At 45.3% G+C, this 12,907-nt stretch overlaps 1 protein-coding gene across 1 annotated transcript; it reads left to right on the forward strand.

Annotated features, from left to right (window-relative positions):
* Positions 1-520: 520 nt before the first annotated feature.
* LOC115481697 lies at positions 521-12,677 on the forward strand. The gene is made up of 3 exons (XM_030221022.1): positions 521-573; positions 7,356-7,500; positions 11,619-12,677. Exon 3 carries the CDS (start codon positions 11,641-11,643, stop codon positions 12,262-12,264), a length of 624 nt encoding a protein of 207 aa, XP_030076882.1. The 5' UTR covers positions 521-573; positions 7,356-7,500; positions 11,619-11,640; the 3' UTR covers positions 12,265-12,677.
* Positions 12,678-12,907: the final 230 nt, after the last annotated feature.

Raw genomic sequence — 12,907 nt, forward strand, 5'->3', positions numbered from 1 at the left:
AGAGGGATACTAAAGAAAGACTGATCCACTGAATTTTGTGGGGGTGGGGATTGGGTGATTGCCTGTGACCCCCAGCACCAAAATGGGCTCCCGTGGTGAAACCAAGTGATAACACTGCGACAGAGCTTCAGTGCATTTTGTACTGGCTGGCTCCACTTTTAGTCTGCCCTGGGACCCAGTGTGTATGGGTCCTGAGTACAGGAGGTGCTGTCCCCCCAGTGATATGTCTGAACTGAAAACTAGTCTCTACCAGTGTTTTGCAGTACTTAGAAACAATACACACTTACTGTAACAAAGCTTAACAGAGCCAAAACATTATTTTTAGCTATCTTTAGGTACGACTTTAAAATCAATATAATGCCCACAGGAGACATCTCATCTATCCAACTATTATTAGAGAACTCTCGGAAGAGTGAGGCAAGATCCCGAAATAGGCTGTAGGCAGTAGCTTGTTATTGTACCACTTCCCCTTCCCTACCCAAGGCAAGGGGTGGGGGGAGAGGGGAAGGGATTTGATATACTACCTTTCTGTGATTACAATCAAAGCGGTTTCCTAGGAGTTAGTCAAATGAGGTACTATTTGTTGTTATTCCTTGTAACTGACTAGCTGTCTTGTAATCTGCATGGAACTATGCATGTGGTAATTGCATTGTATTTTGGATGCAAAGGAAGCAAGTGTGATTTAATGTGCACTGAGGGCCCGATGCACAAAGCCTATGGGGCCAGCAACGTGCTTTTTAAAACAGCTTCAGCAGGTTTAGCGAGCACGTTATTCAGCAGGAGATGCACAGTGGGGTTCTGCTGGCTTTTTACCATGTGGGGGAGCAGACAATGGGAATCCTATGCTAATCTATTTAACTATTAAGCATTCAAATGTGCATTCAAAGCGATGCACAAAAGCAGCCCCTACCTTTACCATGGAAAATTTAATGGGAGGTCTGGAGCTGTCCACAGCTGCTCCAGAGTCCTCTGCCACTCCTGCAACCCATGGAGAGACAAGATGCACTGTGGCAGTGAAGTGAGGGATTGGAAGCGGGTGCCACTTATTCCTCATGCCCTCTGTCCTAGAGGCAGGAAGACACCGGAAGACAGTCCGCTCGCCCAGAGTGCTTTGCAGCAGAATCCATGATGGTTTGGTTCTAGTCTCATATGCTCACAAAAGGTTGGTCAACCCTACAGCTACCCAAATCTTCTCCTCTCCACATGGCCCTTGCCCCACCTCTTGCCCAGAAAGTATTCGGCCCCAGAGCAGCAAACCCAGTGAAGAAATTCAGTGTGTGGCCTGAGAGCCCTCATGCACTGAAAGGCCCCGCAGTACAGGCTTCCTTTTACCATTGGAACCCATGCGAGAGGTGAGATGCTGCTGCACTGCCAGCACATATGAAGGTACACATGTCCTATGCTGAATGTTCTCACTGGTATTGCTGCTACAGGGCTGGATGCTTTTCAGAACAAGTGACACAGCAGTGGTGGCAACACTCTGGCACCTATACAAATTTTGACAGCAAAGGAGGTTTGCTACCCTACCTGTGCCTAAATTCAGGCTTGCTTCTGTCCAGCAGCATCCTCACCCAGGAGTATCTATCCCCCTCTTTTTCCTGTCCTACTGACAGTGGTCCCAGCACGCTATATTCTGCCTCCTTCAGATTTCTATGGTGGCTCCGATAGAACTCCTACACTGCTCTGTGTCAGTGGCAGAGCAGTGATCACCTGAGTCCTGGCAAATCCCCTCCCCTCTTCTATTTCTACCCTCATCTGACCAGTAGAATCTTCTCTCTTTTTTGCCCCCTCGCCACTCAGCAACATCCACTCCCTTCTCTTTTCGATGTCTCCCCCTGTTCTGTATCGTCTTTTTCATTCCCCATCCAGTAACATCCAACTCCCCTTCTCTCTCTCCTGTTGACTGGCACAGGCCGCATGCTTCCGCCTCTATCAATCAGCAGTACCAGAATTTTTACACACATCTAGTTCTCATGCTCTGCAGTTGATATCATCATTTGGGCTCTAGTGTATTGTTCCCACCTTCTACTCAACACCAGCGCACACCCTCTTTTCACCTGGCTAGCCCACAGTGCTATATGCATCTCATCTCTCTGTCTACACCTTCCCCTTGACCCCACTTGCCCAACATTCCCCCTTCCCTACACAGAAATCTCCACCCCTCCACTCGTTGCCTCCAAACTCTACCAAGCACCACTGTATCCCCTGTCTTAATCCCAATGTCCATCATCCCCTCCCTTTTTGGTCCCTCTCCTTTCCACCACCATCGCCGCTCAGCATTTTTCGCCCAGTAGCATATCACTTCTGTATTTCCTCCCTGCCGTCCCACAGCACCTAGGATCTCCTTCTCTCTATCCTGTCCCACACCCCCATCTTTCTCCCCACTAAAGCCCTCCTGTTCTTCGATCAGAGCCGGTTCCAAGCCTTTCTGCTGGCAATAGCTTCCAGCATAGCACTGCTTGTTCTCTTCCTTGTGCTTTGGCAGTGGCAACCCAGCTCTGCTTCCTACATGCATTTCCTGAATGCTGCAGCAGGTGTTTATCAAACCTTGACCTGTTGAAGGGAGTGTAATTCTAAAAAAACAAAGGGGGTGGGGGAACCAATTGCCATGGGAGCTGGGCTATGAGGGCACTGGCAGACCTGGTGGTTCCTCGTCTCCTACCCCTGAAGAAACCACAGATGATGTTCCATTAACAAATGATGCTCTTGGTACTCAGAAGATGTGCAGCACAGTGGAAACTCAACCCGTCATTGATGGAGTTCTGCAGTGCTGGCACCAGGGACCCTTCACCCACCAGAGCTGTGTTTCTTAGTTCCTCTTCAGCTGCTGATTGCAGCAAACCCAATTGCACAGAACACAGAAACAGAGAAAATGATGGTAGATAAAGCACTACTACTAGTACTACTTGTCATTTCTAAAGCGCTACTAGACGTATGCAGCGCTGTACACTTGAACATGAAGAGACAGTCCCTGCTCGACAGAGCTTACAATCTAATTAGGACAGACAAACAGGACAAACAAGAGATAAGGGAATATTAAAGTGAGGATGATAAAATAAGGGCTCTGAACAAGTGAATAAGGGTTAGGAGTTAAAAGCTGCATCAAAAAGGTGGGCTTTAACTTAGATTTGAAGACGGCCAGAGATGGAGCTTGACGTACCGGCTCAGGAAGTCTATTCCAGGCATATGGTGCAGCAAGATAAAAGGAACAGAGTCTGGAGTTAGCAGTGGAGGAGAAGGGTGCAGATAAGAGAGATTTACCCAGTGAACGGAGTTCCCAGTGAGGAATGTAGGGAGAGATGAGAGTGGCCTATCCAATCTGCCCATCCATACCAACTACTGTTCTCTCTAGTATCCCTTTCTCTCCCTTACAGATGCTCTGTGTTTCTCCCTTTCCCTCTTGAATTCAGATACAGTCCTCACCTCCATCCCTTCCCCTGGTGGAGCAGTGACACTAACACTCACTGGAGGTTTATGTTCAGCGCAGGAGCTGCATAGGCACAGATTAGTTTGTGCTGTTGTCTACCATCAAAAAAAGCTCCCCTCTTCCTCCCTGGGCTTCTAAGGGACAAGACATTGGAAAGCCTTGGACCACAAGTAGGAGAAGGGGCTCCATGCTAAAAGGGAACAGTGACTTAGTCGTTTGGCCTGGAAGAGGGGACACTGTTGAGTGTGTGTGTTGGGAGGGGGGGAGGAGGTGCTGGGCAGTGGTAGGGAGAAGCATTTGCAGAGGGTAAATACTAGTGTTGGGAAGGAGAGTGGGAAATGGGGTCAGGGTATCCACATAGATTGATAGGCCGTGCTTTCATTAAAAAATGTATTGCACCTGAATTGTACTTCTTGGAACAGTCCTTTTCCTTTCCAAAGGGGATGTGCAAGGAAGCAAAGGAGGATAGGGTATGAATTTAAAAAGGAGATAGAGCAGCTTTTAAACTAGAAATGGGGGGAAGGCCGACAGTTGCTCAAAAGCGCATGGTTCGGGAAAAGGTATCTTGCAAAGATACCTCACAAACAGGGAAGATAGGGTTTCTGGAAAGTGAGGTTGCACAACAGACCGTGGTAGACCAGGTGCCCTTAAATACAACTAAAGATCAGACAAAAGATGTCAAATCAATAGTGTCAGGTACTAAGCATCATGCAAATAAGAACAACAAACATATTCTGAAATGTCTATATGCAAATGCTAGGAGTCTAAGAAATAAGATGGGAGAGTTGGAATATATTGCACTAAATGAAAAATTGGATATAATAGGCATTACTGAGACCTGGTGGAAGGAGGATAACCAGTGGGACACTGTCATACCGGGGTACAAAGTATATCGTAGTGATAGGGTGGACCGAACTGGTGGAGGGGTAGCATTGTATATTAACGAGAGCCTTGACTCAGATAGATTACAAATTCAGCAGGACACAAATCACACCTTTGAATCATTGTGAGTTGAAATTCCATGTATAAAAGGGAAAAAAACGGTGATAGGAGTGTACTACCGTCCGCCTCGCCAGGATGAGCAGGTAGACACAGAAATGATAAAAGAAATCAGAGACGCGAACAAAATGGGCAATGTGATAATAATGGGTGACTTCAATTATCCAAATATAGACTGGGTAAATGTAACATCGGGACACGCTACAGAGATACAATTCCTTGATGAAATCAAGGACAGCTTTATGGAGCAACTGGTGCAGGAGCCGACGAGAGAAGGAAAAATTCTAGACTTGGTCCTTAGTGGCGCGCATGATCTGGTGAGGGACGTTAAGGTACTGGGGCCACTTGATAACAGTGACCATAATATGATCAGTTTTGATATCGACCTTGAAGTAACTGTACACAGAAAGTCAAATACGTTAGCGTTTAACTTTAAAAAAGGAGACTATGATAAAATGAGAAGAACGGTAAAAAAAAAACTTAGGGGGGCAACTGAGAGAGTAAAAACTGTACAACAGGCGTGGACGCTGTTCAAAAATACCATCCTGGAGGCCCAGGCCATACATATTCCGCGAATTAGAAAAGAAAGACGGAACTCCAAAAGACAGCCGGCCTGGTTGAAAAGTGAGGTGAAGGAAGCTATTAGGGCTAAAAGTAACGCCTTCAGAAAATGGAAGAAGGAACCGTCTGAAAATAACAAGAAGCAGCATAAGGAGTGTCAAAGCAAATGCAAGGTGCAGATAAAGAAGGCCAAGAGGGATTACGAAAAAAAGATAGCATTAGAGGCAAAAAAACATAGTAAAAATTTTTTTCGGTATATTAAAAGCAGGAAGCCGGCAAAAGAATCGGTTGGGCCGCTGGATGACCGAGGGGTAAAAGGGGCGATCAAGGAAGACAAAGACGTAGCGGAGAGACTGAATGAATTCTTTGCTTCGGTCTTCACCGAGGAAGATTTGGGTGGGATACCAGTGTCGGAAATGGTATTTCAAGCGGACGAGTCGGAGAAACTTACTGACTTCACGGTAAACCTGGAGGACTTAATGGGGCAGTTCGGCAAACTGAAGAGTAGCAAATCTCCTGGACCGGATGGTATTCATCCTAGAGTACTGATAGAACTGAAAAATGAGCTTGCGGAGCTACTGCTAGTGATATGCAACTTATCCTTAAAATCGAGCGTGGTACCGGAAGAGTGGAGGGTGGCCAATGTAACGCCCATTTTTTAAAAAGGCTCCAGGGGAGATCCGGGAAATTATAGACCGGTGAGTCTGACGTCGGTGCCGGGGAAAATGGATTACTGAGACCGAGTCAGCACGGCTTTTGTGTGGGGAAATCTTGCCTGACCAATTTACTTCAGTTCTTTGAAGGAGTAAACAAACATGTGGACAAAGGGGAGCCGGTTGATATTGTGTATCTGGATTTTCAAAAGGCGTTTGACAAGGTACCTCATGAAAGGCTACAGAGGAAATTGGAGGGTCATGGGATAGGAGGAAATGTCCTATTGTGGATTAAAAACTGGTTGAAGGATAGGAAACAGAGAGTGGGGTTAAACGGGCAGTATTCACAATGAAGAAGGGTAGTTAGTGGGGTTCCTCAGGGGTCTGTGCTAGGACCGCTGCTTTTTAATATATTTATAAATGATTTAGAGATGGGAGTAACTAGCGAGGTAATTAAATTTGCTGATGACACAAAGTTATTCAAAGTCGTTAACTCGCGACAGGATTGTGAAAAATTACAAGAGAACCTTACGAGACTGGGAGACTGGGCGGCTAAATGGCAGATGACGTTTAATGTGAGCAAGTGCAAGGTGATGCATGTGGGAAAAAAGAACCCGAATTATAGCTATGTCATGCAAGGTTCCACGTTAGGAGTTACGGACCAAGAAAGGGATCTGGGTGTCGTCGTTGATAACACGCTGAAACCTTCTGCTCAGTGTGCTGCTGCGGCTAGGAAAGCGAATAGAATGTTGGGTATTATTAGGAAAGGTATGGAAAACAGGTGTGAGGATGTTATAATGCCGTTGTATCGCTCCATGGTGCGACCGCACCTTGAGTATTGTGTTCAATTCTGGTCGCCGCATCTCAAGAAAGATATAGTAGAATTGGAAAAGGTGCAGCGAACGGCGACTAAAATGATAGCGGGGATGGGACGACTTCCCTATGAAGAAAGACTAAGGAGGCTAGGGCTATTCAGCTTGGAGAAGAGACGGCTGAGGGAAGACATGATAGAGGTATATAAAATAATGAGTGGAGTGGAACAGGTGGATGTGAAGCGTCTGTTCACGCTTTCCAAAAATACTAGGATTAGGGGGCATGCGATTAAACTACAGTGTAGTAAATTTAAAACAAATCGGAGAAAATTTTTCTTCACCCAACGTGTAATTAAACTCTGGAATTCATTGCCGGAAAATGTGGTGAAGGCGGTTAGCTTAGCAGAGTTTAAAAAGGGGTTGGACGGTTTCCTAAAGGACAAGTCCATAAACCGCTACTAAACGGACTTGGAAAAATCCAAAATCCCAGGAATAACATGTATAGAATGTTTGTACGTTTGGGAAGCTTGCCAGGTGCCCTTGGCCTGGATTGGCCGCTGTCGTGGACAAGATGCGGGGCTCGATGGACCCTTGGTCTTTTCCCAGTATGGCATTACTTATGTACTTATTTGCCCAGATTATTGTGAGAGAGTGGTGTTGGGGTGTTTATGATGGGTTCAGGTCCCCAATGGGGGTGCAATCCTGACGATTTGCCTAGGCTAAGGCATCTACTTCCCTTGCCCCAGCCCTGGTTATGAAAGGAGTACTGACAGTATTATAAATAAAATCTGCTGACTTTTAAATACGACCAAAACTGTCAGTCTGTCAGTTCATCCAGTGCACCATCGTCGTCTTAAAAACTAGTCGGACAGCCCAATAGTTGAGACTGTTCTTCCTCTCTAGATGTCGCTAAACTCCACTTTACAGACGGGCGGGTTACTTTCTCCTAAGTAGAATTGCACTGACTAGAACAGAAAGCGAAACGGGAATGTTTTGCTGGCCCGACGGAATCGGGGAGAGGCAGACCGGTATAGCCGTGCTGAAGAAGGTAAGTTTTAAAAAAGTGCTCAAATGTAGGAGTGAAATGTTAGAAACTCAGGTTTGTTTCAAAACAGCGTGTAACGTGGAGCATTCCTCACTTCCGGAACGTCTCCGGCTCTCAGCGTGTGTATGAAAATCTGGCACGGTGTAAAAACCGGATACAGCGGGATCCTCGGGATCTTCCCGGATTCGATCACAAACCTTTTAAAAGTTCATTTTTTTTCGGCAGTCGTTTGGATACGGACATTATCCCGAGGATCTGGCTTTTACACCGTCCCTGAAAATCTTACTGCCTAATTCACCCCCTGCACGTTAGCTGCCTTCGGGAATTAAACTGAACAAGGAGCTTCCTTAAATCATTTGTGGTCTTGATTGTTATTATGATTAGAGGCCCTGATAAGAAATTCATAATGGAAAAAAAGGGGAAGGGAGGGAGGACCAGCGAGATCAGCTACGATAAAAGGAAGCACGTTCCAACTTCCAGTTCCAGCGAGCCAAAAGGTGAAGGGGGGGAGTTCACTGGAAGAGCTATATTTAAATTATTCCCTTTAACCTTTGCTATTTTAACTGCTTCCGTATCCTGCTGCTATTATTATTTTTATGGTGGGGGCTTAATAAAGAGCTATATGATATTCTTTCGACCATATAACTAAGTATTCCTTTTAGTAAAGGTGTGTACAAAAGACCTGTAATAGAAATTGTGACGCGCATAGTCGCCTAGGGTTACCATATTTTGTCCTCTGAAAAAGAGGACACATGTCAGGCCCCCTGCCCCGCCCACACCATGTCTCTTTCAGATCCTCGCCCTGCCCTTTCTCGCTCTCACCCCGCCCCTTGTCACATATTCCCCTCCCCTGCCCCCCCCCCCCCGTCACCTCCCCTCCCCCTTGTCACATATTCACCTCCCCTAACCTTACTATCTACTGCCCTGGTGGTCTAGTGACCTCTTCGGGGCAGGAAAGAGCCCCCACTTTCCTGCCCGGAGCGCTGCCTTGCCTTGCATCCTTCTCGGTCTCGGCTAGGGATTCAAAATGACTCCCGAGAGTTGAAGTCTCGCGAGGCCGCTTCAATTCTCAGCAGCCATTTTGAATCCCGAGCCGAGACTGAGAAGGATGCAGCAGGGCAAGAGCAGGCAGCGCTCCGGGCAGGAAAGAGGGGGCTCTTTCCTGCCCCGAAGAGGTCACTAGACCACCAGGGCAGATAGTAAGTAAGGGGAGGGGAGACCCACGGCGCCGCTCGCCTGCTCGCCCGTTTGTCCAGAAATCCAGACAAACGGGCGGGCAAAACCTGCCAGACGCCCTGGACATGTCCTCAAAAAGAGGACATGTCCAGGGAAATCCAGACATATGGTAACCCTATAGTCGCCTCAGGGATCACTTACGGTATATCAAGTGCTGAAAATAAATAAAAATATACAAATGTCTTTTTATATTTTTGTTTCATTTATTTGAAATGGAGGAGAAAAAAAAACAATTGACGAAAAGAAGGGGAAAAGACCAAGGGCCCAGTTTACTAGCGCTAGAACCATGTTAGCGTTTTTAGCACTCGCTAACTGTGTAGATGCCCATAATATTCCTATGGGTGTCTACACGCTTAGTGCACACTAATTTTTAGCCTGTGCTAAAAACACTACCGCACCTTAGTAAACAGGGCCCCCAATTTTTTTAAAATATGAAGTTGGGCCAGTACCCACAGTTCATGCCTTTTCAGTGATAGCTTAGGGTGAGTTACTTTAAGGTACCATCAGAGTCATGGGATTTGATATTTCACCTTTCTGTGGTACAATCAAAGCAGTTTACATTTATTATATACAGGTACTTTCTCTGGCCCTAGTGAGGTTCACAAGCCCAAATTTTTGTACCTGGACTAATGGAGGGTCAAGTAATTTGCCCAGAGTCACAAGGAGCCGCAGTGAGAATTGAACCCAGTTCCCCAATTCCTTAGCATACTGCACTAACCATTAGGCTGCTCCTCCTCTCCAGTAGATATTAGCCTGTTCCCGGCCTGTTTACTAAGGTGCGCTAAGGTTTTAGCGTGTTGTAAAAGTTAGCACGCGCTAAACGCTAGAGACACCAATATATTCCTCTGGGTGTCTCTAGCGTTTGTGCTAATCATTAGCGCACACCAAAAATGCTAGCATGCCTATAGTGTGGTTTAGTAAACAGGGCCCAACATCTAAAGTTTGTATCTGAGGTATGTATGCATGTATTTATTTCACAAAATTTGTATTCTGCACTGTCTTCGTCATTCTAGGCCGAGAACAATCTCACATACAAAATGCCAATATCAGACAAACCATAGTAAACAGAACAAACCTAGTAAAATAATAGTACAGTATTAAAATCAAGACAATAAAAAATGATTCACTTTTTCCAAATAGTGTGCATTCTTTGCAAAATAGTGCACAGTATTATCAGAGAATGGCATTGCTCCTGTAACAAAAACATGGGCAAAGAAAACCACATAAAATGAAAAATTCTCATAAACAACATGGGGAAACAGCATGGCAACATTTCCTGGCTGCCCCTACCCCCAAAGCAGATCCCAATGGTTCTCCTGTATGATTTTTCCAGTGGCTTGAAGGAGCCCAACTTACCAGCACACTGGAAAGCTAGACTCTTCCTTCCTTGAAAGGAGCTAACCTGATCTGCTGCATATTCCTCCACTGCAGAACTGTTGCAGGACGTAAAACAGAGACCTGAGGTCTTAGAAAACACATACAAAGGTACAGTATCTTAGGCTGGTTGGCAAGAGCTCAAAGACACAGAGTGGTATTATTAAGATAGGGTCCCCAATACTTAATGTAGCACCTTGTTATACTGCGAAAGAGCTTCATAAAGCACCCAGCCTATGCCAGTGTTCTGCAAAGGTTTTTCTTGGTAAACAGCTCACAGTTAACTTGGGGGAATGGCAGGGGAAGGAATGGATAAGGTAGAGGGATATTATCACATTCCCATTTCCTTATGCAAGATTGCCAAAAAGACCACAGTTCCATGACATCACGAGTGAGGTGCTTAAATTTGCAGATGACACAAAACTATTCAAGGTTGTTAAAACGCATGCGAACTGTGAAAAATTGCAGGAAGACCTTAGGAAATTGGAAGACTGGGCATCCAAATGACAGATGAAATTTAATGTGGACAAATGTGAAGTGATGCATATTGGGAAGAATAATCCAAATCATAGTTACCTGGTGCTAGGGTCCACCTTAGGGGTTCTCACCCAATCTTCTGCCTAGTGTGTGGTGGCAGCCAAAAAAGCAAACAGGATGCTAGGAATTATTAGGAAAGGGATGGTAAATAAGACCAAGAATACTATAATGCCACTATATTACTCCATGGTGGGACCTCACCTTGAGTATTGCATTCAGTTCTGGTTGCTGTTATAGCAGAATTAAAAAAAAGGTTCAAAGAAGAGCAACCAAAATGATAAAGGGGATGGAATTCCTCTCCTATGAGGAAAGGCTAAAGAAGTTGGGGCTCTTCAGCCTGAAAAAGAGACAGCTGAGGGGAGATATGATTGAGGTCTACAAAATCCTGATTGGTGTAGAACGAATAGAAGTGAATTGATTTTTTAGTCTTTCAAAAAGTACAAAGACTAGGGGACATCAATGAAGTTATATGGAAACAGTTTTAAAACAAATAGGAGGAAATATTTTTTCACTCAACAAATATTTCAGCTCTGAACTCTTTGCCGGAGGATGTAGTAACAGTGGTTAGCATATCTGTGTTTAAAAAAGGTTTGGACAAGTTCCTGGAGGAAAAGTCCATAGTCTGCTATTGAGACAGACATGGGCTAGCCACTTTGGTTGTACCACAGAAAGGCAATATATCAAATGCATTACCCAAACATTTATCCTTATCCCAGAAAGCAGCACCTGCTACCTGGATCAGTACTTTTGAATATTGACCCATCTCTCTTTATATCCACTCCCCACTGAGAAAGTCTTATATCACAATTGAGTGGCCCTATGTCTCTTCATGTTTTTTGACTGACATGCTCTGCCAGAGAGGTACAACAAGTTTAAAATACTTAGAGCGTAATCAGGATTGCACATTTGCTCAGCATTTCATTTTATGTACTTTGTGCTTACGGTTCACCTAAATACTGTGTGTTTTCTTTCAGGGTTGACTCCTGTGTGATTAGAATGTCACTTGATTTCTGGGGCTGGGAGGCTCATTATGAGGACAGTCGCCACCTTGACGCCAACCAGGAGCCTCAGTCTGGAAGGGAATACACCATGTACCATGGAACCAACGTTCAGATTGCCAGAGTGATCATACAGAACGGATTCCAGCAGTCCAGGGGTGGCATGCTAGGCCCTGGGGTCTATATCAGCAGGGATAAGAAGAAGGCCCAGCGGTACCCACTCAACACCGCTTTAAGTGACAAAGTTGTTTTGAAACTCAGAGTGAATGTAGGCAAGGTCAAGAAAATTGACCAGGATAATCATCCCATGCAGAAAACCTGGCATGCACAGGGCTACGATACTGCCTGGGTACCCCCAAATTGTGGCATGAAAGCAGTTCCTAGTGGCCTGGAGGAGGACTGTGTTTGGGACCCAAAAAGAATTGAAGTGATTGATGCTGAGCATATAGCAGATGCCACCATCCAGGCAGAATTGAAGACGCTTCTTCAGAAGCCAAGTAACCAAACGTCTGCTGCCTGTGCCATCTGCAAGAGAAAAATGAATCTCCCCCATCAAATCCAGGCTTGCTGGCAGTGCAGTAAAAACATATGTCCTTTTATGGCCAAGCATGTATGCAAATAGATTTCATAGTCACAAATCAGCCAATTGCATGCTTCTGTTCACCAAGTCACCAGGTATTATAAAGCTTGGTGTTATCAGATTGCTAAGGCACCTCTGGTCACTTGAATTTCATGTTTGCCCATGTCAAAGACTTCCACGGTGCTGTGAGAAGCAGGGGCTCCGCACAGGTCGCTCTCCCTCGGCTCCAGAAACCATCTTGTAACAGCCTCCCACGGTAAATGAGCGCAGATGGAGCCTGGAGCTTACAGAGCAGAGGCAAGGATCCAGCTTGAATGTTTCAGCCTCACAGAATGACTTTTCACTGTCTACGGAGATTTTTCTTATAACTCTTGTGTTTGCACCCTAATTCTATAATCTTATGTGCACATGTTTGTATTTAGGGCTAGATTCTATATGTGGTTCCTGAAAAATCTGCATGGAATAAATTTCCACCTAAACGTATTCTATAAGCGGTGCCTAGATTTAGGCGCGATATATAGAAAACGCTTAGCTGATATCGCAGTGCTAGAACTATGTGCATCCATTTACACCAAGGGCGCGTAGATATCGGTGCGTAGGTTTAGGCGCAGAGGGCCATTTTTTAATAACAGTACATGTAAATTTTGGAATGCCCATGAAACGCCCATTTCCCCGCCTATAACCA

The sequence above is a fragment of the Microcaecilia unicolor genome, chromosome 12 (genome assembly GCF_901765095.1).
Source record: "Microcaecilia unicolor chromosome 12, aMicUni1.1, whole genome shotgun sequence".
NCBI lineage: Eukaryota > Metazoa > Chordata > Amphibia > Gymnophiona > Siphonopidae > Microcaecilia > Microcaecilia unicolor.

Excerpts from the sequence above, each read along its gene's own strand:
- LOC115481697 (XM_030221022.1), top strand. The coding sequence starts at position 11,641 with ATGTCACTTGATTTCTGGGGCTGGGAGGCTCATTATGAGGACAGTCGC.